The sequence below is a fragment of the Astyanax mexicanus genome, chromosome 18 (genome assembly GCF_023375975.1).
Source record: "Astyanax mexicanus isolate ESR-SI-001 chromosome 18, AstMex3_surface, whole genome shotgun sequence".
NCBI classification, from domain to species: Eukaryota; Metazoa; Chordata; class Actinopteri; order Characiformes; family Acestrorhamphidae; genus Astyanax; species Astyanax mexicanus.
The window spans coordinates 12,880,180-12,901,921 of record NC_064425.1 but is presented as its reverse complement, the minus strand read 5'-3'; the positions used below and the strand labels follow the sequence as shown (position 1 = coordinate 12,901,921).

Sequence of the window (21,742 nt, the reverse complement as noted above, 5' to 3'; positions counted from 1 at the left end):
AGAACTCCTGATGTAGAGTAATACTGATGTAGACAGACAGACAGACAGACAGACAGACAGACAGACAGACAGACAGACAGACAGACAGACAGACAGACAGATAGATAGATAGATAGATAGATAGATAGATAGATAGATAGATAGATAGATAGATAGATAGATAGATACTTTATTGATCCCCGAGGGAAATTTTGGACATTCAGCAGCGGGTATACACAGTACACAAAAGTAAACAGGAAGGATAAGATAAAACAAAACTTATAAAAAATACAAATACCAAAAAATGTGTATAACAATTTGTATTTGTAAACAAATACAAAAAATACAAATACAATAAAATATATAAAGTATAAAAGTACAAAAGTGCAGTCAGTAGTGTGTAATGGAGGTAGTGCAGTTGAACACAGTAGACAATGAACACCAGTTGACGTGCATATAATGAGGGTATATGACGCCAGCCATACAAAAAGTGCAAATACACAGTTATATAATTTAAATTTGCAGCGCAAGCTTGTGCAGAAACTACTAGTGTGTATGTGGTAGGTATCAGCACTAGAGTGCAGTATAGGACTAAAGGCTCCTCCAGATTTTTTTCCTCCTCCTGTTTGGGAAAAAAGGAGGGAGGGATGAAGGGGAGATGGAGGAGTGAGAGGGGGAAGTCTCTGGGAAGAGGCTGTGGGAAGAGGTTGGAATGAATGTGAATGCTGTGGGCTGGAGTTTACTAAAGTCCAGAAATTCTTACAGACTTTGAAATAATTACAGGGTTTAACTCAGAAACAGCACCATAGTGATTCTCCCATACTGATTAAAACACAGTTTACAGATAAAACAAACTCACCAGAGGCTTTATTATCACTGTTATCACAATTTTCACTATTATTATCACTGTTAAAGCGAGGACTGTTCTCCGAGCTGCTGCTGCTGCTGCTGAGGTAAGTAGAGGTTTTATTTCAGACTGTTGTAGGTTAGTTAACGTTAACTAGGTTATATTAAAGCTCGGGGTTTAGATTATAAATCTTTATTATGTTGATAACGACAGAAAAGTCGGGTTAAAGCGGCGGATTCGTGGTTAAAACCTCTGTTTTGGTTCTGGTTCGTCTCCAGGCGTGAATAGCTAAAATGCTAACTAAGTAGTTAGCTGCAGCTAGCAGAGCAAAAACAGAGGATAATATCGAGAATAACGGCTGTTTTATTAAGTTTATCCAGTTAAAACAGATATTTCTCTGAGGTAAAACAAAATAAAAACTGACAAAAAGGAACTGAGGGGGTTCTTTGTGTTGTACTTTGAGTAGATTTGCTGGATTAGCGAGACTGAGATTAAAGGGGCACCCTAGTAAATTAGTTAGCTAACGCTAATTTAGCTGATTAAATCCTGCCCGGTTTGTTTTGCAGTCCGTTATTATCCTTTATATTATAATAAATGGTATCAGTATGCTTCTGTTAACATTCCTGCAAAACCACATTCAGCTCTGGAAAAAAATGAAGAGACCACTTCAGTTTCTGAATCAGTTTTTCTGATTCTGCTTTTTATAGGTATAATTTACGTATGTTTGAGTAAAATAAACATTGTTGTTTTATTCTATAAACTACGGACAAATAAAATTATTGTCATTTAGAGCATTTATTTGCAAAAAAGATGAGAAATTGCTGAAATAACAAAAAAGATGCAGAGCTTTTAGAACCTCAAATAATGCAAAGAAAACGAGTTCATATTCATAGTTCAAGTTTTAAGAGTTCAGAAATCAATATTTAGTGGAATAACCCTGATTTTTAATCACAGTTTTCATGCATCTTGGCATGTTCTCCTCCACTAGTCTTACACACTGCTTTTGCATAACTTTATACCACTCCTGGTGCAAAAAATCAAGTAATTTAGCTTGGTTTGAGGTTTTTAATTTGGTAAAATCAAAGAAACTTATCATTTTAAAGTGGTCTTCTGTTTTTTTTTTCAGAGCTGTATATTCATTTAATAACAGAGTGGTCTAGTTGGTACCAGGAGCTTTTTCTGGCTATAACAGCTTTTGCTGGTTGTCTGAGCAACTGTGGCAGTGCTTACTAATGGTGTTGATACAGTACCTACTGTATTGGTCTTATATAATAATAAAATTTTCTGAGACACTGTTTTTTGGGTTTTCATTTACTTTTAGCCATAACCTCAACAATAAAATAAATAAATGCTTAAAATAGATCACTCTCTGTGTAATACATCTATATAATATGAGTTTCACATTTTTAACTGAATTCCTGAACTTTTTTTTTTCCAGTGATATTTTTTTGAGATGTATCTGTACTTGATAGCACTTGTCCAGACACTGTAGTGAGTGAGTGATGTACTGCCAGTAGAATTGGACTGACTCCCTGGAGCAGGTTAACATAAAACTATGGTGCCATTTCTATTGCCAGGTGTTGACTAGAAGGGTATAAAGGCCCAGTATTGAGATTGGAGCAGTAGATCTAGTTCAGACTAACTTTCCCAAAGTTTTATTTCACTTTAATGAATCAAATACGGAGACGATAGCTCATACGCAGTGGAGCCGATCTCTCTGCACAGCCATTACTCATTCTCTCCAAGCTGAGGTTTGTGCCTTGTTGTGAAATTCCAAGGTGTGATTCATACTTTGGTGTTTATCCCACAGTGCCATCATGAGTGTGCTGCCCCCTGTCCGTAAGGACCGCGTCATCCCACAGCTTCCCAAGGTACGCTCACTATTCCATGTACTGAAATTTTGAACTAAATATTGCGTTTATTTTTAATCTTATTTTTAAAAACATCCAACAGTACATTCCTCTGGTTTAGTATAAGGTTATATAAAGCCTCTTGTAATGGCATATGAGGCTGGCAAGACATTTGGGCATCACTGAATATGATTGCATGTGCAGTTAGATGCATAAATGCTTGTGTAGAATTGTAAAGATACCTGTATTTGTAATTAACTTTCCTGGTACTTCTCCCCCACCTTTCTATGCAAATCTAATTTCATGTTCTTCACTGCAGTTCTTCAATGAAGGTGCTGCTTTACACACAGAGGATGAGTTTGACACCAAGGTGAAGACAGCCTGCCAGGAGCAGAGGACTGGGACAGTAGGGTGAGCTTGTAACAAATCTCTTTTCCCAAAAAGCTTATGATGCATAAATGAAACATTACATGGGAGCCCATAGGTAGCGAAACAGAGAGAAAACCAATTTTAATTTTTTTAAAATTCGAATTAATTGATAAAAGCAAATGTATCGCCCAGCTTCTGTATCTGTTGTAGATTCGATACTTTGCCAATACAGTAAAAAAATACACACCTCCAAGTTATTTGTTACTTTTTTATTTGTTTTTTTTTTGTCATTAAAATTAAATTAAAATTAAATACGGTATTAGAAATGTATTTACTTGGAAAAAAACAAAAACATTAAAATCACCAGCGCAAATATCAAACAGTGCATGTACGTGTAAACCATGTGACCCATCATATTTTTATTTTTAATCTTAAGCTTTTAATAAATGGTATTTTTATATAAATAAAATAATCAGTGTTAGATAATTTAGGCTAATTTAGGCTTTTTGTAGTCTTGATTTATGCAGTAAGAACTAATATATGTGAGGAGAGGTGCTGCTGATTTCCGCTTTCTTCACTGTGTTTTGTAGGAGTATGCATGGCTCAAACCTTGCTGAAATGTACACTTGTTTTCATGCCAAGTATTTAATTTCAGGCCTGTTTAAATGATGCCCCTGGTGTAAATAAGTTATTCACACAGTTTTATTCTCTCTCTTTCTTTCTTTTTATACATTTGTGTCCAGTAGGTTTAAAATCTCCAAGGTTATTGTGGTTGGTGACCTGGCAGTGGGGAAGACGTGTCTGATTAATAGGTAAGCAGTTTGACAGAGTGAAGATCACTCATCCATGTTTACTGAAAGTTAAAGAGGGCTGATGTAGCAGCTTTTTAACCTGAGTGCTTTTGGTCTGGGTAATATTTTAAACATGTTCTTTAATGTTTTCTTTAAAGGTTCTGTAAAGATGCGTTTGACAAAAATTACAAAGCAACCATCGGCGTGGACTTTGAGATGGAGAGGTTTGAAGTGCTTGGAGTTCCTTTTAGCCTGCAGCTGTGAGTGTCAGCAAACATGTGACCTGTTTCTAAACCTTATGAGTAACTGAGTAGATCCTGGATCAAAACTGTTCTTTTTTTTTTTTTAGGTGGGACACTGCAGGTCAAGAGAGGTTCAAGTGCATTGCTTCCACATATTACAGAGGAGCACAAGGTTTGTATATGTGTGATGAAGAAAAGTGCAGATGCATCTATAAAAAAAAAAGAAGAATTGAATTGAAAAGTTAATTTATCTTATTCAATTAAAAATGTGAAGGTCATATATAGATGTATTACAAGTCCTGCTAGAAAAATGAAATCTGCATCTGCATGCACTTCATGCTTCCCTCAACTAAAAACCTTTATGGATATTTGGATTTTATTTTCCAGCAGCACTTGGCACACTGCCAAAAGTACCAATAGGAGTTAAATAATATTAAAATCTGAGACACTGATTTTTGGGTTATTATTGGCTAAAAGCCATAATCATCAACATTAAAAGAAATAAACGCTTAATATAGATCACTCTGTGTGTAATACGTCTATATAATTATAATATATATAATATAAGTTTTACATTTTGAACTGTATTACTGAAATAAAGTAACTTTTCAGTTAAATTCTATTTTTTTTTTTAGATGCACTAGTATATAGTATAATATGACTGCATGCACTCAACTATGTCAGCCATATGCTGTCACACCCCGTCACTTAATAATGATGTGTATTTGCTTTATTTTTCAGCTGTAATAATTGTTTTTGATTTGACTGATGTGGCCTCATTGCAGCACACCAGGTAAAGTTCAATTGGAAGTTAAAACAAAAACCGAACAAAATTTTTCAGAAATGTATTATCTTAAAGCATTTTAAACAACCAATGACCTCCTTTTACAGGCAGTGGCTGGAGGATGCTATGAAAGAGAATGACCCCACCAACGTGTTGCTCTTTCTAGTGGGAACAAAGAAAGACTTGAGTGTGAGTGTACTGTTTTCTGTTTTTGTGTCTTTACGAACTTTTAATAAATTAGACAACATAAATGTTGATTTAACACTACAGGCAGTTTAGAACATGCACACTGCTTTTGAATATAAACCCTCAAAAGTTCAACATCTACTGTCTTACCCAGAGGTGTCAAATATTGAAGATAAAATACTTTGTTACATCCTTACATTTTTAAAATAGCCTCGTTACTCCTGTTTTATTGCAGATTTTTTTATTTTGGCTTCTAATCATTCAATAAAACCCATATGCAGATAAATCTCTCCATCCAGAAAGAGTAAATCTGATTCTGACACCCTATAGGTTTATACTGTGATCCATCACACCTGCACACGTCAGACCCACACTTTACATTCAACTAAAATACATTAATTTTCAGTAAGCATATATGCAGCTGAAATAGGGAGCCTATTGCATCCCAAATTCATCAGCATCAACATTAACATCTTAATATAACATTATAGTCATTATTACTTTTAGAAAAATGTGTTTTGAAACCAGTACTTTTACACTTTTACTTAAAGGGTAAAAAGCTTGACTTGATTCTTCAACTTCCACAGACGTTACAAACCTTTGATCTGACCTCTGTCTGTGTTTTCTACAGTCTCCTGCGCAGTATTCCCTCATAGAAGAGGATGCTGTTAAAATGGCAGCAGAGATTAAAGCTGAGTACTGGGCTGTATCCTCTTTGTCTGGTGAGTTTTTGACTCTTTTTAAAGAAATTAAATGCATTAGAATTCTGTAATGTTTGAGCTGCAGTATTAAGGCATCTACAATATGTGGGAATGTGAAAGGATCATTAGTAACTAAGGTTTTATTTCTTTGATTCTTACAGGTGAGAACGTGAGGGAGTTTTTCTTTCGCGTGGCGTCACTTACGTTTGAATCCAACGTGCTGGCAGAGCTGGAGAAAAGTGGCTCCAGGCGCATTGGAGAAGTTGTCAGTAAGTACTAAGGGAATAGACCCCTGCAGCCTTGCGTCATTCTGTAGTCTTCGTATGCTCATATTTGGTGTTTCCTGTTTAGGCTGACTTTTTGTATGTTTTTTGTATGTCCTGTGCTGTCAGTTCAGTGCAGTGCTGTAGCATTAGCTAAAAGCTAGCATTATTCTAATTAAGACCTTTAAATGATCTCGTAATTTAGAGGATTCAGTGATGTTCAGGAGGTAAATGTACACAGAATAAAACTTACAGGGTTCTGAACAGATAGATTTACCACAGAATGTGATGGAGAAGAGTTTTGGAAAAGTCCATTCATTCTGGCCATAGAGAAAATCAGCTCAGACATGAAACACCAAATATGACGACATGACTGCAGTGGTCTATGAGGAAACAACTACCTACTGCAGACAATTCTGCAGCAACTGTGTTACAGTGGTTGTGATTGTGCAGTCTTTTCTCTAGAGTAATGAAAACCAGCCTTTGTTCAATTATCAGTGACAGCAGCCATTGAGTTATTTTACTCAGGTTTTACTCATGAGTTAATTTTCAAGCTAATAGATACAAGAATATCAATACCCAAAAATTGGAGAAAAAAAACAAACAAATGGGTATTTCATGCTATTAAAACTGCATGAATTGTGCAAAATCTTTCAGAAAAAAGCCCTTAAACCTTTCAGTTTTAAGAAATCAGAAGATCAAAAGCCTTACTCTTTTATCAGATCTAGAAACATGCGCAGGTGATTCTGTCTATCCTAAGCTTTTGTCCTTAATGGCATTTTTTCTCTTTACATTCCTTTTACCTTTTTACTTTAAGTAGTTTTGAAAGCAGTGCTTTTACACTTTTACTTAAAGAGGAAAAAGCTTGAGTTGATACTTTAACTTCTACAGAAGTATATTAAACCCATATTATCTTATCTTCGGTAATGACTAGTCTGTTATATTTTTTTACAGGACTGTATGTGATGAGGCCTCCTAACTGTGCTTCTTTTTCTCTTTTTTCATCACAGAAATCAACAGTAACTCACCTAACTTATATGCAACAAATAAGAAGAAGCAGAACTGCTGCCACTGAAGGGAGTCTTTCAGAAAAAAAAACTCTGCGATTTGCACTAAAGACAAGACGGTACCAAAGCAACCATAGTGGTTGGGTTAGCTCTCTGTGGAAAGGGTGGAGCTGAAAGCAGTGTTGGAATTGAGGGAGCATTCCTTTGCTGGATGAGGGTTTTTTTTTGTGGTTGAATTTTTCACCCCAGTGATGTCTATGCAAAAAAAAAAAAGTGTATTGATTGTATTTTGGGCTGGTTTCCCAGACAGGAATTAAAGGAGAAATCCGGTGTGAAATGGATTCGGGTTTTAGTGACACATGATAATAAGTACAAACTTTTGTTGAATAGTTCAACTCCATGTACCTCCAGCATTCAGAAATGCAGCACTTATAGCTGATTCTCCCAACAGGTTTACAATGCTAGTGATAGGGGCATAGAGTTACCCATGCAAAGAAATCACTATTTTTACACCATTAACAAGCTCAAAGTAGCTTCATACTTAATTAGTAGAATTATGAGGACCCTGACATTTAAAATCGGCACTTTGAAAGCTCTCAGTGCCTCATTTAAAATATCAGGGCCCTCAGAATGGAGCTACTTTGAGTTTAATTGTGTAAAATGGTGTAAAAATAGTGATTTCTTTATATGGGTAACTCTATGCCCCTATCACTAGCACTGTAAGCCTGTTGGTAGCATCGGCTAAAAGCACTGTATTTCTGAATGCTGGAGGTGAAATAAAGTTGGACCATTCAACAAAAGTACGTACTTATTATCATGTTTCACTACAGCCCAAGTCTATTTCACACTGGAGTTCTCCTTTAAGCCTAGCCCTGGACTATACTGCATTTAGAATGGAGATTGGAGTCCTGGACTAGGCTCTGTGTTCTATTTCTAGGAATGATTACGGTACTACCGGAATTATATTCATGCCAGTAACCTTTTTAGATACTTTTTTAAATTTTAGTTTACATGGTTTACGTGCATTAAATGTATGTATATTGCATGTTCATGTACAGAGTTGCACAGTGAAAGTGTTGCATTGCATTTTAATATTTCATTAGAAATGCAGTTCTAATGTATTAAATAAATATAAGTAGTGTTAATACTGTGGCATACAAATTTTCATAGCCTTTCTGTTTAAAACATTTTACACAATGTTATGCTGTCTTTATGCTGAACATTTTATAGATTCTTGTTTACAAAAAGTGCATTTTGTTGCAATAAAACCTTTTATACTGTATATAAATTAGTATGCATTTCATTAAAATTGCTAATGTCAAAAAATACAAACATTTCAAGAATTTCAACAAAAATAAATCTTTTTTTCCTTTTCCTTTTCCTATGTTAAAACTAAGCTGTGTACAGTAGGTTTTCCTAAACATTTACATTTTAAATGTTATGTAGACAGTAAATTTGCCTGTGTTAAAATCAATACTTGATACTAACAGTGCTGTTTTAACACTGGCAAACACTATGATATAAAATACATTTTTATAAGAAGAAATCAGTATATTTTACAGTATTTTTTATGTGTAATATCATTGATAACATTTTACAATATATTTTAACTCTAAATAAACATAAATTTCTCTATTTCAGTCCAGTCCTGTGCAAATATGTCTATATTTTCACACATTTCACACCAGGCAACTGCAGACAAGCCATCATTCCACAATAGACCACCGTTGCTTTGTTCTCCCATGGTTGTCGTCTTAATTAATTCCTGGTCTCTATTGTGTTGAAGAGCTGAAGTTCTTGAAAGATTCCAGATACTGACTGTCTATTTGAGGCTGGATCTCCTCCGGGATGCAATGTGAATACTTGTAATTTTCCTTTATCCATTTTCCTCCTTCACTGTTTTCAATAGCCACAGCAGCAACACCTAAACAGAGGAGAACCATGTAATTTAATGGATGAAATTTGGTAATACTAGGAGTACAAATGTTGGTTGAGTAATTATTTTTCAGCTGCTCTTTACATTTTCACCCAATTATCTGATCTTTCTACTCCTTACATTTAAAAAAATAGCCTTATTACTTCTATTTCATTTCAGATTGTTTTCATTCCAGCTTCTCATCGTTCAATAAAACCTCTATCCAGATAAATCTCTCCATCCAGTTAGAGTGAATCTGATTGTGGTTGGATGAGAAGTATAAATATATACCATTCCGACACCCTATTGGTTCATATGATACATCTTACCTGCACACGTCAGGCCCCCCCCCACACTCCAGCAAGAACATAGCAGACGTATGTAGTCTAGTATGAAGATGATCCATGCATAGACTCAAGAGAACTCCAGACAAATGTCCAACTAAGCTTCTTTAAAGGGACACTAAACCCCCCGATTTTAACTCCATCCTCAGCTTAAATAAAAAAAATGCTAATAAAAAATAGGGAGGGTTCATTTGGGAGGGGCACTGAGTGATGTATGGGTTTAGGGGCGGAGCAGCACTAGGTGATGTATGATGCTGAGGAGCATAGTGTTCAGAGGTACCAACTTTCTGCACAGTCACTACATCAATACACACCTCCAAACCTTATCTTTGCATGGTCAAGCAGCTCCATCCGAGCCTTACATCACTATAATCGCAGCTCTTTTGGCAAAATAGTGTATTAAGAATATTTAAATCTCCTTTGATCTCACATGCTTACCTACAACACTTCCTTTCTGTCTTTCTACAAGTTTGATTGCAGCCTTCATTGTCCCGCCAGTCTCGATCCACTGGTCAACTATGAGAACACGCAGACCTGAAACCCATAATAAAAATGCACAGTTATATCATAACATTATGACCACCTCCTTGTTTAAAAACTCCAGCAGCACTGCTGCATCTGATCCACTCATACCATCAGACCAACACACCTCATACACCACCATGCTAATTAGTGCTAATCCCTGCAGTGCTGAGAACAATAACCCACCACCTAATTGAACAATTCCTAGAGGCTGCTAGAGTAGTTAAACACGTTTAATTCAATCTTAGTAAATTTATATCTCACTCACATTTAGCCGAAAAGTTGGCAGAGGTTTGTGAAAATTCTTATCTCGTATTATTTGCAATTTTAATGCATTGCCTCTAGGTGTCGTTAACTGACTAAAACACTTTAGAAATGTGCGTACGCCTGATAATAAACCGGTCTGATCACATCTGATCGCGAGTGTGAAATATAGTTTTGTTTTTTTTGCCGGGGGGGGGGGGGGGGGGGTTAACCTCCCTGAAATCAACTTTTGCAACTTGGGATGTCTGGGATACTCCAATATCAGGACTAAGAACTGTTACTCTAACCATACAACCAACAGCAGCAGGGGTCTTCAGTTTAGTCCACAAAGATCCAGTGCGGCTGAAAGTTCTCATTCCAGAGCAGCTGGAGCTTCCCTCATTCCACATGTTTATTCAGCTGGTCTTACTGTATGAAGACTCCTGAAGCTTCGCAGATACTTTAGGCCTGAATCCTTCACAATGGATTCAACTGCAGTATAGGCTGACATTGATATAAGAAGCCTAAAAACTGAACTATACTTTGTGAAAACTAAGTAACACTGCTAATTACATTTTAAGTAAACTTGTTTTACTTGCTTAAAAAATGTAATTTATTGCTCGTCTTGAGTAATGGCCTGTAGTGTCTTCTATGCTCTAGAGACACAAACTTCCATGCTGCAGCATTTACAGATGCGCCATCCTGGAGGAGCTGGGCTTTCTGTTCAACTTATAAGGGCTACAGGTACAGCCTCATGCTACCAACAGTGACAAGGATAGTATCAAAGTGCAATATATATATATATATATATATATATATATATATATATATATATATATATATATATATTGTAAAATATATATAAAATAAAATATTGCAAATTTTTTTTTTTAGATAATTGGCATGGCAATGGCAACATTTATTTGCATAATGGACATGTCCCTCAAACCCTCACTCACCCTCAGTGTGTAGTCTTTCCCACCAGGGCTACATTTATAACTGAGTATGCTTGAAAATTCAGTTATATATTATATAATAGACTGCCTGGATACATAGTTGTAGGCCATGAGAACAAGTTACCATTTTCTTTATGCCAAAGAATAATTTTCCTGCTGGATTAATTGGTCATTAGTGATTGGTGATGTTATTCTATGTTTAGAAACAAAAAACAAGCAAAATTTCCTTCAGGATAAATAAAGCATCCATCCATCCATCCCTCCATCCCTCCCTCCCTCCCTCCTTGAATAAAAGCTAGTAATACAGAGTGAGTAATGAGAAGTATTACAGAGGTGCAAAATACCTACTGGACAGGGCCGCCGCTCTGCATACGCAGACAACGCAGCCAGCGTTAGGCCTCAACCATTTTGCAGTTGCAGGGAGCCAAATTGACTGAGAATGAAATGTGTTGAAATTATGACATTATAAAATTTAAAACCCAATGTGAATTATTTATGATACGCTCATCTTTTTTGTCTTTAAACATTGCATGGGGCACCTACTCCACTACTTAAAAGCGGCACGTTATTATTTTTGTGCATAATATAATGCCCCCACCCCTATTGCCTGAAATGGCACGGCTCGGTTTGCTCTGTTGGTTGTTGCCAGATGTGACATTTTCCAGTCAAATAAATAATCAAAAAATGCATGGAGGCGCTAAATCTTGCGCATGTTTAACCATTTTTAAAGTGTATGTGGCCATTCTATACAAAAACTTGTCCAGTGCAATATTTGTGTAAGTTAAAAACTTAAAATAAAATAAACAAATAGGATGAAAAATCGTAACTTATCTGGCAACCTTAGTCCTAACTAAAGTAGCAACGCTACTTGAGTTTGGCAGGAGACAAGTTCACCGCGCGAAGTTGCTACTAAATGGTAATTCAACTATGAAGCGACGGTTTGAGTCTGGAGCTGAGAAGAAGAAAAAGAAGCAGAAAGATGAGGCCCATGCATCCCTTTCTGGTGAGTAACTTCGATGATAAAGGTTTAAATAGTTTTGATTACTTCATGTTCAGTGGTGTTGCCTGAGCTAGTTACGTTGGCTTTGCTGATTTGGTAGCTTTAAAAGCTTAACTAGAAACTAATCTGGGTATTGCAAGGCACGTGGCACGTTTGCAAATAGTAGTAGTGTAGTTTGAAGATTTTTAGTGACTTTAATAAAAAATTAATAAACAGAGTAGCCTACCTATTGACTAATGCCGTCAGTGCACTATCCAAATGGTCTGTATGACAGCAGGATCAGACAGCTCTATAGATTTTGACAGGCTGATATAAATACACCACGAATATAAACGATAATTTCATAACCTTTAAGGCTGGCTTGTGTAAATGACGTGTCCACTGCTTAAAATAGACATGCATCGTTTCATTTATTATTTATACATTATAATTAGTACTCTTGTGCTGTTCTTCACTGTTATTGGCCTTACTTATAACGTTGTAAATATTCACAGTTACATGTGTAATTTTAATAAATAGTAAAATTTTGCGTAAACCTTTTGTGTTTGTGTGTGTGTGTGTTTTTTTTTTTTTGGGGGGGGGGGGGGGGGCGGGCCTCCCTGACCAGTTATGCTTAGGGCCTCCAAAACCTTAGCAGCGGCCCTGCTACTGGAAACTGTATTCCTTCTCCTTTTACCTCTTTTAAAAATAAGCTGAATACCCAAAGGGAAAGACTACACACTCATGGTGAGTTAGGGGTGGACATGCCCATTATGCAAATAAATGATGTCAGGAACTAAAAGGGAAGATGTACTTTTTGTGTAATGTGCTAACAAATGTTAAGTAAACTTAATCTTTTTTCTGTGTGCTTTTTGGTAATATATTTTGGTAATATTTGCTCAAACTATGGCAAAAACTTTTTTTAAGTCAATTCTATGAGTTGTATGAGTTGTTACCTGGTTTCAGAACATCCACTCGCACTTCCATCAGCTTCTCTCTGCCGGAATAGTCACTGTAGTCCTGCGTCTGGGTCTCCACACACAGGTGTCCTGCTTTCCGAATGGCCAGAAAACCTTTTCCCAGAGTGGTGGCCACAGCTGAACCTGAAAACACACAGATAGAAAGGTCAATTCTGCTGCACATATTTATTTAACACTAATAGTGCTCTGTGATATGGCTGGTAACTCTAAATTAACTTATCCTGTGCAACAGAGAAAACTCTTGCTCTTCCTTTCCTGGGGTGGCCCTGATGAGTGCCAGTTCCCTCATCAGAATGTTTTTGAGGGTCTATTTCGCGATTGCACTTGAGGATACTTTCAAAGATCTTAAAAGTCTTTCTTTTGACTGACCTTCATTTCTTCTTAAAAAGTTTTCTTTTTTTATCATTACTTAGTTGAGTAGTTCTCCTTATAATATGGATTAGAACATTACTCAAACAGATCTATTTACTGTATACCAACTCTACCTCTTCACTACACAACTGATGCTCTCAAACACATTAAGAGGCAAGAAATTCAAGTAATTAACTCTTGATGAGTTTATTCAACACAGCTGTTAGTGAAAGCCTGAATTCCAGGTGACTCTACCTTATAAAGCTGACTGAGAAAATCTAGCTGTCATCTATGCAAGAGGTGCCACTTGGAAGAATGTAAAATATAAAACATAATCTGCTTTGTTTAACACTTTTCTGTTTACTAAATAACTCCATATGTTTTTCTTCATAGTTTGGATGACTTTAGTGTTAATCTACAATACAGAGCACTTTAAAATAACTGGTAATGTATGTCAGGTCTGTTACAGTAAAGTAAAAGTGACTATGTGATTTGAACACTTATTTTGCTCTTACACATGAACTCCTCTATATATAGTGCTGTGGGGTGAGGTTTATATTTACTGCTCCAGCAGAAGCTTCAGGACTGAGTTAAAAATAAAACCCCTCTCTCTTGCCCTGCACACACACACTAACCACACACTTCTACAGCAGAATACAATAAAAATCACTGTACTGTACCGAGGATAAAGCCCATCGCATCTATTCCAGCCACCAGGTCTATGGAGTCTGTCTGGAATGGTCTGAGAAGGTCCTTCACGCAGTCTGATAAAGCCTGAGTGGAGTAATGAACAGCTCAAAGTCAGTGTACAGTCCTACCCGAGTATAAACAGAATACTCACCTGTCACAATAATTACATTATTGATTTATCATACAATATACACATATATAAACATGACCTCAATCATTTTAACTGCCTGTTGTAACATTGTGTTTTTGTGTCTTTAAAAGCAAAAAAAAAAAAAAAAAAATCCCTCAAACTAATACATTATTAAATCAAAGCTTGGTGCTCTTTAAAAAGCATGTAATTATATTCTTATACTATTATATAATAAATTGTCTTAATGTGGCATTAATATATTTTATTACAACTGGAACAATACATCATACAAAAATATATCTATTGTGACAGACCTAATTGCCTCCAAAATAACTATCCCTAACTTTTAATAAATCAGAGTTTGGTACTTGGTTTCGGTAAAAAACAGCAACTGAATTTAATAAATTGTTAAAATCAATTTGTTGTAGTTATTTCTGAGGCAAAAATAATTGGTGCAAATTTTGGTGTTCTTTAAAAGGGTGTAATTATATTATTATGCTATTATATAATAAATAATATAGATTTGCATTATTGCAATAATGTCTGATTTAGTATATTACACCAAAAAATAAAATCTATCAATAAATCAGAGTTTGGTACTCTTTAAAAGAGTGCAGGTGAATTTATTAAATTGTTTTAATGTGGTAATATCGTTTATAAAGTTTGTTGCACTTTGAAAGGGTGTCATTATATTATTAATATTATGCTAGTATATAATAAATGAGTTTAATGTGACAATATAATATTTTATTGCAATTATTTGTTTTAAATTTTATTGATATTAATATTGATATTAATAATAAACTAGTGTTGTTATATAATAAATAAGATAAGAGTAATATAGTTTATATACTGCAGTTATATAAATAGTTATATGTAATAGATATATAGCTCTAGCAGGCCTGGGTATATGGAGCTCAGGCTGTACCTGTGGGTTGCAGTAAAGTCTGGACGGGTCCAGCCAGGCGAACTTTGGTCCTTTAGTGTTTGGGGCCATGAGGGAGAGATACCAGCCCTCCGCCCGGTGCTCAGGAACCCGGAGAACCTCCATCACCCTCCGTCCTGCTCCGTCCTGCTCCTCCTCCACTCTACTCCTCTCAGTTCTTATTAATCTGGAGGAGTTCAGAAACTCCAGCTCCCTATGCACACACACACACACACACACACACACAGGCAGGGGGCGGGGCCAGCGCCTAACACCAAAACATGACCTCAAAACATGCCGTACAGAATGTTAAACACGTGCTTCTTTAGTTCATAAGAAATTAATATAAATACCAGCATTAACCCCAGTATTTACCCCTGCACTGATACACTGATATTACATATCACAGTCAGAAAACACTGATCGAAACTCTACACTAAACATTACTCAAACATTACTCTCACCGTCCTGTAGAGGGCGCCGTTTACACACAGAGCAAAGAGAGAGAGAGAGAGAGAGAGAGAGAGATTGAGAGAGCTTGAGTAAGGGTTTGAGAGAGAGAGAGAGAGAGAGAGAGAGAGAGAGAGAGAGAGAGAGAGTGAGGGTGAGAGAGCTTGAGTAAGGGTTTGAGAGAGAGAGAGAGAGAGAGAGAGAGAGAGAGAGAGAGAGAGAGAGAGATTGAGAGAGCTTGAGTAAGGGTTTGAGAGAGAGAGAGAGAGAGAGAGAGAGAGAGAGAGAGAGAGAGAGAGAGAGAGAGAGAGAGAGAAAACTAGAACAGTGCATTTCCTGAAGGAAACGCAGGGTGATTGCTAAGGTGATGATAAGCGGTTGTTAAGCAGTGATGCAAAGAGAGACAGTGTATGTAAGAAAGAGAAAGAGAGACAAAAAGTGGGTGAAAGAGAGCGAGAGAACGAGAGAAAGAATAAGGATGAGAGAGAGAGAATAGGTAAGGGAGTGAGAGTGTATGAGAGAGAGAACATTTTACCAATTTATCAGTTTTGTCGATTTTTAGTTTACTTTTAGTTTACATTACTTGAAGAACGCCAAAAAAGTGTTAATTTACTTTAATTCACAAGCTAACACACCAAAAGCCAGAAAAATACATTTATTGTAAGACCAATCCACAGGTGGAACTGCCTACACACTGATGGTGAGTTAGGGGGAAACAGTATGCACCCAACTATGCAAACAGATGCACTGCCCAGACACAAGCCCTTAAGCTCACCATAATCATTAAAACAACTCAGTTCACAGAGTCAGTACTCTCAAACGCAATAAATTCAGCCTAACTCAAGAGTGCATGTCAACATTTTGCTACTGAGTTTCAAAAAATAAAAATGAAGTTGCTTTTACCTCTAAAAATGCATAAGAAAGAGAAAGTGTGGTGTTGAATTTTAACATTGGAGCTAACTGTATGAGTTGGCTGTCCTGTGGTTTCCAGAATACCAGCTGACAAAAATCGGAATGCAATATTTATGTGGGAAAAGGAAAAGGTCGTTTGTAAGTTTCACTTTTACACTGTTCAGTTATCTGGCCAGAAAAATAAGTTCTCATTCCCACACAATATACAGTACCAGTCAAAAGTTCAGACTATGATCCAGACTATGAAGGAACACATAAGGAATCATGTAGTAACTTAAAAGTGTTAAACAAACCAAAATACCCTGTGAAGCATTTAGGTGGTCTTATATTATACTGTAAACTTTTTTCTGAGGCTGGTAGCTTGTATCCTGTATAACAGAAGAAACTTTTGCTCTTTCTTTAAGGACACATTAATCATCTATAATCAACAAAATCACAAGGAGCTAATAAATAATAATAATTGAAAAAAATGATGACACCCATTATGCAAAGAAATGATCCCTGGAACCAGTAATGAAGATGCATGGGTTCATATAGTAAAAGATTACTTAAGAAAAACATACTAAAATAAAGCAACTAAAAAAATAAACTTTTGTGAGCGTGAGTGACAAAGTGTGAATTAGAATTAAATTAATTAATTTACTAAAAGATTCAGAACTTGTGAAAGTTAATTGTGTGGAAAGTTCTGCACCACTGCTCTGCACATGCTCACTGAAGAAGCTGAAAGGGAGTTTATTTTAATAATAAATGTTTTTATAGTCTTTCATACTAAACTAGAAAAGTGCATTTCCTGAAGGAATTGCAGAATGGTGGCGCAGCTAAAACGGCTGTGGTTGCTAGGCAGTTGCTAAGGTGTTGCTATGGTGTCTGTGGTGGTTACTTTGGTGTTGCTATAGTGCTCGTGGTAATTGCTAAGGTGTTGCTAAGTGGTTGCTGGGTGGTTGCTAAGGCAGTGCTATGGTATCTATGTTGGTTGCTATGCTGTTTCTAGGTGGTTCCTAAGAAGTCACTAGGTTGTTGCTAAGGTGTTGCTCTGGTATCTGTGGTGGTTTCTATGTTGTTTCTAAGTGGTTGCTAGGTGGCTGCTAAGGTGTTGTTATAGCATCCATGGTGGTTGCTATGGTGTTGCTAAGTGGTTGCTATGGTATGTGTGGTGGTTGCTATGGTATCTGTGTCTGCCAGGGTGTCCAAACAACTATACTAAAAAATTACATGAATTGAATCATTAGGATATTATAAAATAAGTAAAGTTCAGTAGTGTTATTTGAGAAAGTAGTGATGTTTTACAGTGCATAGTAACTGTTTAGGTCTTCATGGTTGTTTGGAGGATTGTTTGGACTGAGATGTTCTGCTAAAGTTCTTTATCAGCTGTGTTTGCTGTGTTGGGCAGAACTGAAGGTAAATGAATGAGCTTAGACTGTAAGAATAAGAACTATGCGAGGACACTGTGACAAGAGATAAGAACTTCTTGTACCCATCTTCACACTGATGCAGACAGTGAAATGACTCATTTTAAACTGATTTAAGGTCTTTTTCTTTAGGTACAACAGGCTAAGTAAGGAAAACTCCCACACATAATACATGTCAATATAGCTCAAAATAAAAAAATATGTTTTACCAAACTGTTTAATCAAGATTAATGTAAGTTTAAAGCTATATATATATATATATATATATATATATATATATATATATATATATATATATATATATATATATATATATATACCACATTCTTTACTGCAAAATGTGACATCCTGCTGGATTCATTTCCCAATGGAAAAATCATCTGCCAAAGAAAAACAGGATGATTTTATTCTGTATTAAGAAACAAAAACACAAGTTAAACTCCCCTGAATAAGCAACAGTTATCCAAGAGGTAAGGTAACCCTGTTTAACAAGACTACACACAAGACTACACAAGTATGTTCAGGGTGGGGGGACACGCCAGTCATGCAAAAAATTATGGGACCAATATAAACTTGAGTAGTTAGTGTATTTTAATTTTTACTACTACAGGTCGTTTTAATTGTTTTAAACAAATGGAAAAAATGCTTTGATTAAATGTTTAACGTTTATTTTTTTTATTTTATTTTTTTTTTCCTATTCGGTATTCAGTATTCACAACTGGGTCTGAGTTCTTATGGGTTAAAATTAATAATAAAATCATTGACATTTACCCCGTCTCAACTTCTGGACCAAAATACTCGCCCTCTCTTCGGCTCCTTGTTGGTAACTTAGACAACCTTTATTTCTCTGCCTGTTAAAAGAAACTATTCTGGCTTCTCTTGTTCTCTGACGTCTCCTATTTATCTTATAATAGAATATACTCTTGGAGAGTACAAATAGCAGCTTTTAAAAAAAAAAAGATTTATGAGTCAGGTTCTAGCACAGATACCATTCCTGAACACTGAGTTCACGACAACGTTTTTTATTAGTTTACTGGCCTGTATTATCTGTTTTAATCTTTTATTATTTTAGGGTGTTTTTTTAGGATTGTGTCCTTTATTTTTAGAACATCTTCAGAGTTGCTTTTTTGTTTTTTTTCTATAACGTAGTAGAGTTTGTTACGGAGCCCCTAAGGTGACTTCCATGTAGAAAAAAAGGGGTGGGAACGAGATCTTAAGGTGGGGGAAAGAGATAATAATGGGTGGAAATGAGATAATTAAGTGGTAACTAGTATCTCGTTCCCACGCCTTAATAAGGTGAGGCCACGCATTATTATATATATATTTTTTTACATGAGGTCACCTTAGGGGCTCCATACTCTTGCAGTAAGACATGGAATAAATAAAAATCAAAAGAACCTTAATTTGCATACTAAAAGCTGATTGGCTCAAATGCGGAGAGAATGCAGACCTGTTTACCTTCCTTCCACATTCATTTTGTGCACAACCCCTGAGAGCTGCAGGCTTTGTTAGCTGTGATACAAAAATATTTTTTGGCCACACCATAATGGCTGTTGGGGAAAAAATTTAATTTGCTTTAGTTAAATTTATATTTTATTAGCTTATCTAAAAAGTTGTTGTTAAATATAAACAAGAGAATAATACATAAAAAAGATATTTCTGCACAATTTAATGTACGCTTATTTTGTTAATTTGTTAAATGTACGTTTAATGTTGATTAAAACAAACATAAAACGTGTACCAAAGTCTTGAGACATATTTGCTTATTTTTTTCCTTTTATAAATATTTTAAAATACAAAAATGGGAGAAACACTGCTTCCATTGAGAGATATGAATAAAAAACATTCTTTAACAGCACGTATGATTTCTACAATTTCTAATGTCTAATTTCCCCTCGGGGATGAATAAAGTATTATTTTTGTTTTAGCTTTAAGAACAAAAGTTGTCAAACAAATTGAGACACCTGCTCATTCATTGTTTCGTTCACAATCAGTGTTATTAGAAAGATTTTGCTTTCTATTAATTATTTGAGCATTGCTGTGAGGATTTGGTTGAATTCGACGATTAAGAATGTTGGATGATCTCCCTATAAATCTTTGTAAACAATAACTGCTCCATTGCTCTCAAGCTCAATGCCTGAGGGTTTTGTACCCCTCTAAAGGGAGGAGATTGTGTTTAATTTGTATTATTAGTTGTTTATTTGGAATTAGAATAATGAAACAAATTAAACAACTAGCGATGTTTAATAAACGGAAACCTCTTCATTTATAAAATGCATTTTTAGATTCAAAGAAAAAATGGACCCAATAAAAATAATTAATTGGTTCTAAACGTGAGCCATTATTTACTTATTTTATGGAACAAATGTATATTTTAAATTATGTTGTGCGGAATCGAGTCTCTAATTTCCCAGCTGGCATTTCAACGCTGAATCAACGTTGATCAACGTTGATGTTGGATTAACATTGGATTTGGTGTTGATTTTGAAAAGTGAATCAACGTTGATATAGCTACAAATAAAACATGAACATTCCTCCGGTTATGGTAAAGTACTGGTGTTAAATTAAAAAGCATTTACTGCAAATGGGAGTAAAACACTTTTTCATTCCTCCATCCAACCGTTTTTAGAAATTATATGGTGATGAAATGTAAAATGCTGATTCAAACGTAATTCAACGTTAAAATGTCAACGTTTGCACAACCATTTATCATTAAATGTTGTTTTAATGTTGTTTCAACGTTGAAACAACAACAGACATTACGTTAGTCATATTTCAACCACATTTCAACGTTAAAGGTCGGTTGTGTGCCAGCTGGGTTGGTAAACCTTGAATTTATTTGTTCAGCCCAACGAGAGTAATCTCAGCTGCTTGGCATTTGCCTTGAAAAAACGCACCTATTTTTTTTTTTTTTTTACCGTTTAAAGCTTTTAAATGTGCTCTTATTGATAAACGGCGCAGAAGTTCAGGGAGGAGGCTGAATTGCGGTTTTTTCACAATTAACGAATTGTCGCGCACTGAAAAGGAGCTGTGTTATTATGTTCGGAATTAGGTCAGTCCCCGTGCCTTTAGGGGAATGTGAAGGATGCCCAATCTCGTTGGGTCGTAAGAATCACCCCATCTCTTGTTAGTATGGAAGCTCCTCCCTGCTGCGTCACTTGAGGAAATCTCCTGTTTGAGGAGGTGAAGTGACCAATTTCATTCCATACCTGTTTTCCGCTTGGACACGCCTCCTGCGCACGGATTGGCTTGTTGTACCGCGTCTGTCAGTATGAGTGGCTAAAAGGTGAACAGTCTGACTGCTTATGAATTTGTAGCCAATCTCAGTGCAGGGGGCGGGGCTTGGTGGAAAACGGGCGGAGATATAAAATGCGGGGGGTAGCAGAGGTAACTTGCGGTCAAAGCACTTCCTCAATTTCTCAAGTAGCAGGAATTAATACAAACACCGCATAATTTAAACTACATTTATTTACCTGTAAAAAAGGTTTACAAACATTAACAGCTTAAAGACATCAAGCACAACTTCCTAATTATTTAAATGAATATACATACAAACCACTGAAAAAATGACTCTTTGAATTTGCTATTTTTTTTCGTGAAAGGGTTGCATGAAATAAAATGATCTAGATTCTCATCTAGGTCAAGCTTAATAAAATTTTGTAGCATTTGCATTCATAGAGTAATTTTTACTAAATTTAATTATGCTCTTTTTACTAATTTGAAGCATGAAAATTGCCATTAACCAAATATTTCTACATATATATATATATAAGATATACATATTAAAGAGATAGTATATGTTACATCATAGTATACACTCTAAAAAACAGAGGTACGATATGAGTACTTTCTTTTACTCAGAGGTACAAGTATAATATTGGTCACATGCTTTGTTGTACTCTTTTAAGTACAAATCT

The 21,742-nt window shown here is 35.7% G+C and overlaps 2 protein-coding genes across 3 annotated transcripts; one reads left to right on the top strand and one right to left on the bottom strand.

Moving 5' to 3' along the window:
* Positions 1 to 643: 643 nt before the first annotated feature.
* Positions 644 to 7,250, top strand: rab34a (RAB34, member RAS oncogene family a). 2 transcript variants are annotated; one of them, XM_007248608.4, is made up of 11 exons: positions 644 to 932; positions 2,637 to 2,697; positions 2,996 to 3,087; positions 3,789 to 3,857; positions 3,995 to 4,096; positions 4,186 to 4,250; positions 4,820 to 4,871; positions 4,970 to 5,051; positions 5,680 to 5,770; positions 5,911 to 6,018; positions 7,023 to 7,250. In XM_007248608.4, exons 2-11 carry the CDS (start codon positions 2,644 to 2,646, stop codon positions 7,085 to 7,087), a joined length of 780 nt encoding a protein of 259 aa, XP_007248670.1. In that variant the 5' UTR covers positions 644 to 932; positions 2,637 to 2,643; the 3' UTR covers positions 7,088 to 7,250. The 2 variants fall into 2 exon arrangements, with proteins under 2 accessions (XP_007248670.1, XP_007248671.1); XM_007248609.4 differs by having other exon boundaries at positions 645 to 932; positions 3,792 to 3,857.
* Positions 7,251 to 8,090: 840 nt separating this feature from the next.
* zgc:174895 (purine phosphoribosyltransferase family protein) lies at positions 8,091 to 15,281 on the bottom strand. Its single transcript, XM_007248610.4, has 5 exons — positions 15,058 to 15,281; positions 13,990 to 14,083; positions 12,935 to 13,081; positions 9,717 to 9,812; positions 8,091 to 8,943 (listed from the first exon to the last, which is right to left on the bottom strand). The coding sequence occupies exons 1-5, from the start codon at positions 15,178 to 15,180 to the stop codon at positions 8,792 to 8,794; spliced, it is 612 nt and encodes a 203-aa protein (XP_007248672.2). The 5' UTR covers positions 15,181 to 15,281; the 3' UTR covers positions 8,091 to 8,791.
* Between the last annotated feature and the right edge of the window lie 6,461 nt (positions 15,282 to 21,742).

Excerpts from the sequence above, each read along its gene's own strand:
- rab34a (XM_007248608.4), top strand. The coding sequence starts at position 2,644 with ATGAGTGTGCTGCCCCCTGTCCGTAAGGACCGCGTCATCCCACAGCTT. Across the intron at positions 3,088-3,788 it reads CAGAGGACTGGGACAGTAGG|TAGGTTTAAAATCTCCAAGG; the intron begins GTGAGCTTGTAA and ends ATTTGTGTCCAG. Across the intron at positions 4,251-4,819 it reads ATATTACAGAGGAGCACAAG|CTGTAATAATTGTTTTTGAT; the intron begins GTTTGTATATGT and ends TTTATTTTTCAG.
- zgc:174895 (XM_007248610.4), bottom strand. The coding sequence starts at position 15,180 with ATGGAGGTTCTCCGGGTTCCTGAGCACCGGGCGGAGGGCTGGTATCTC. Across the intron at positions 14,084-15,057 it reads GACTTTACTGCAACCCACAG|GCTTTATCAGACTGCGTGAA; the intron begins GTACAGCCTGAG and ends TACTCCACTCAG. Across the intron at positions 8,944-9,716 it reads ACAGAAAGGAAGTGTTGTAG|GTGTTGCTGCTGTGGCTATT; the intron begins GTAAGCATGTGA and ends TCCTCTGTTTAG.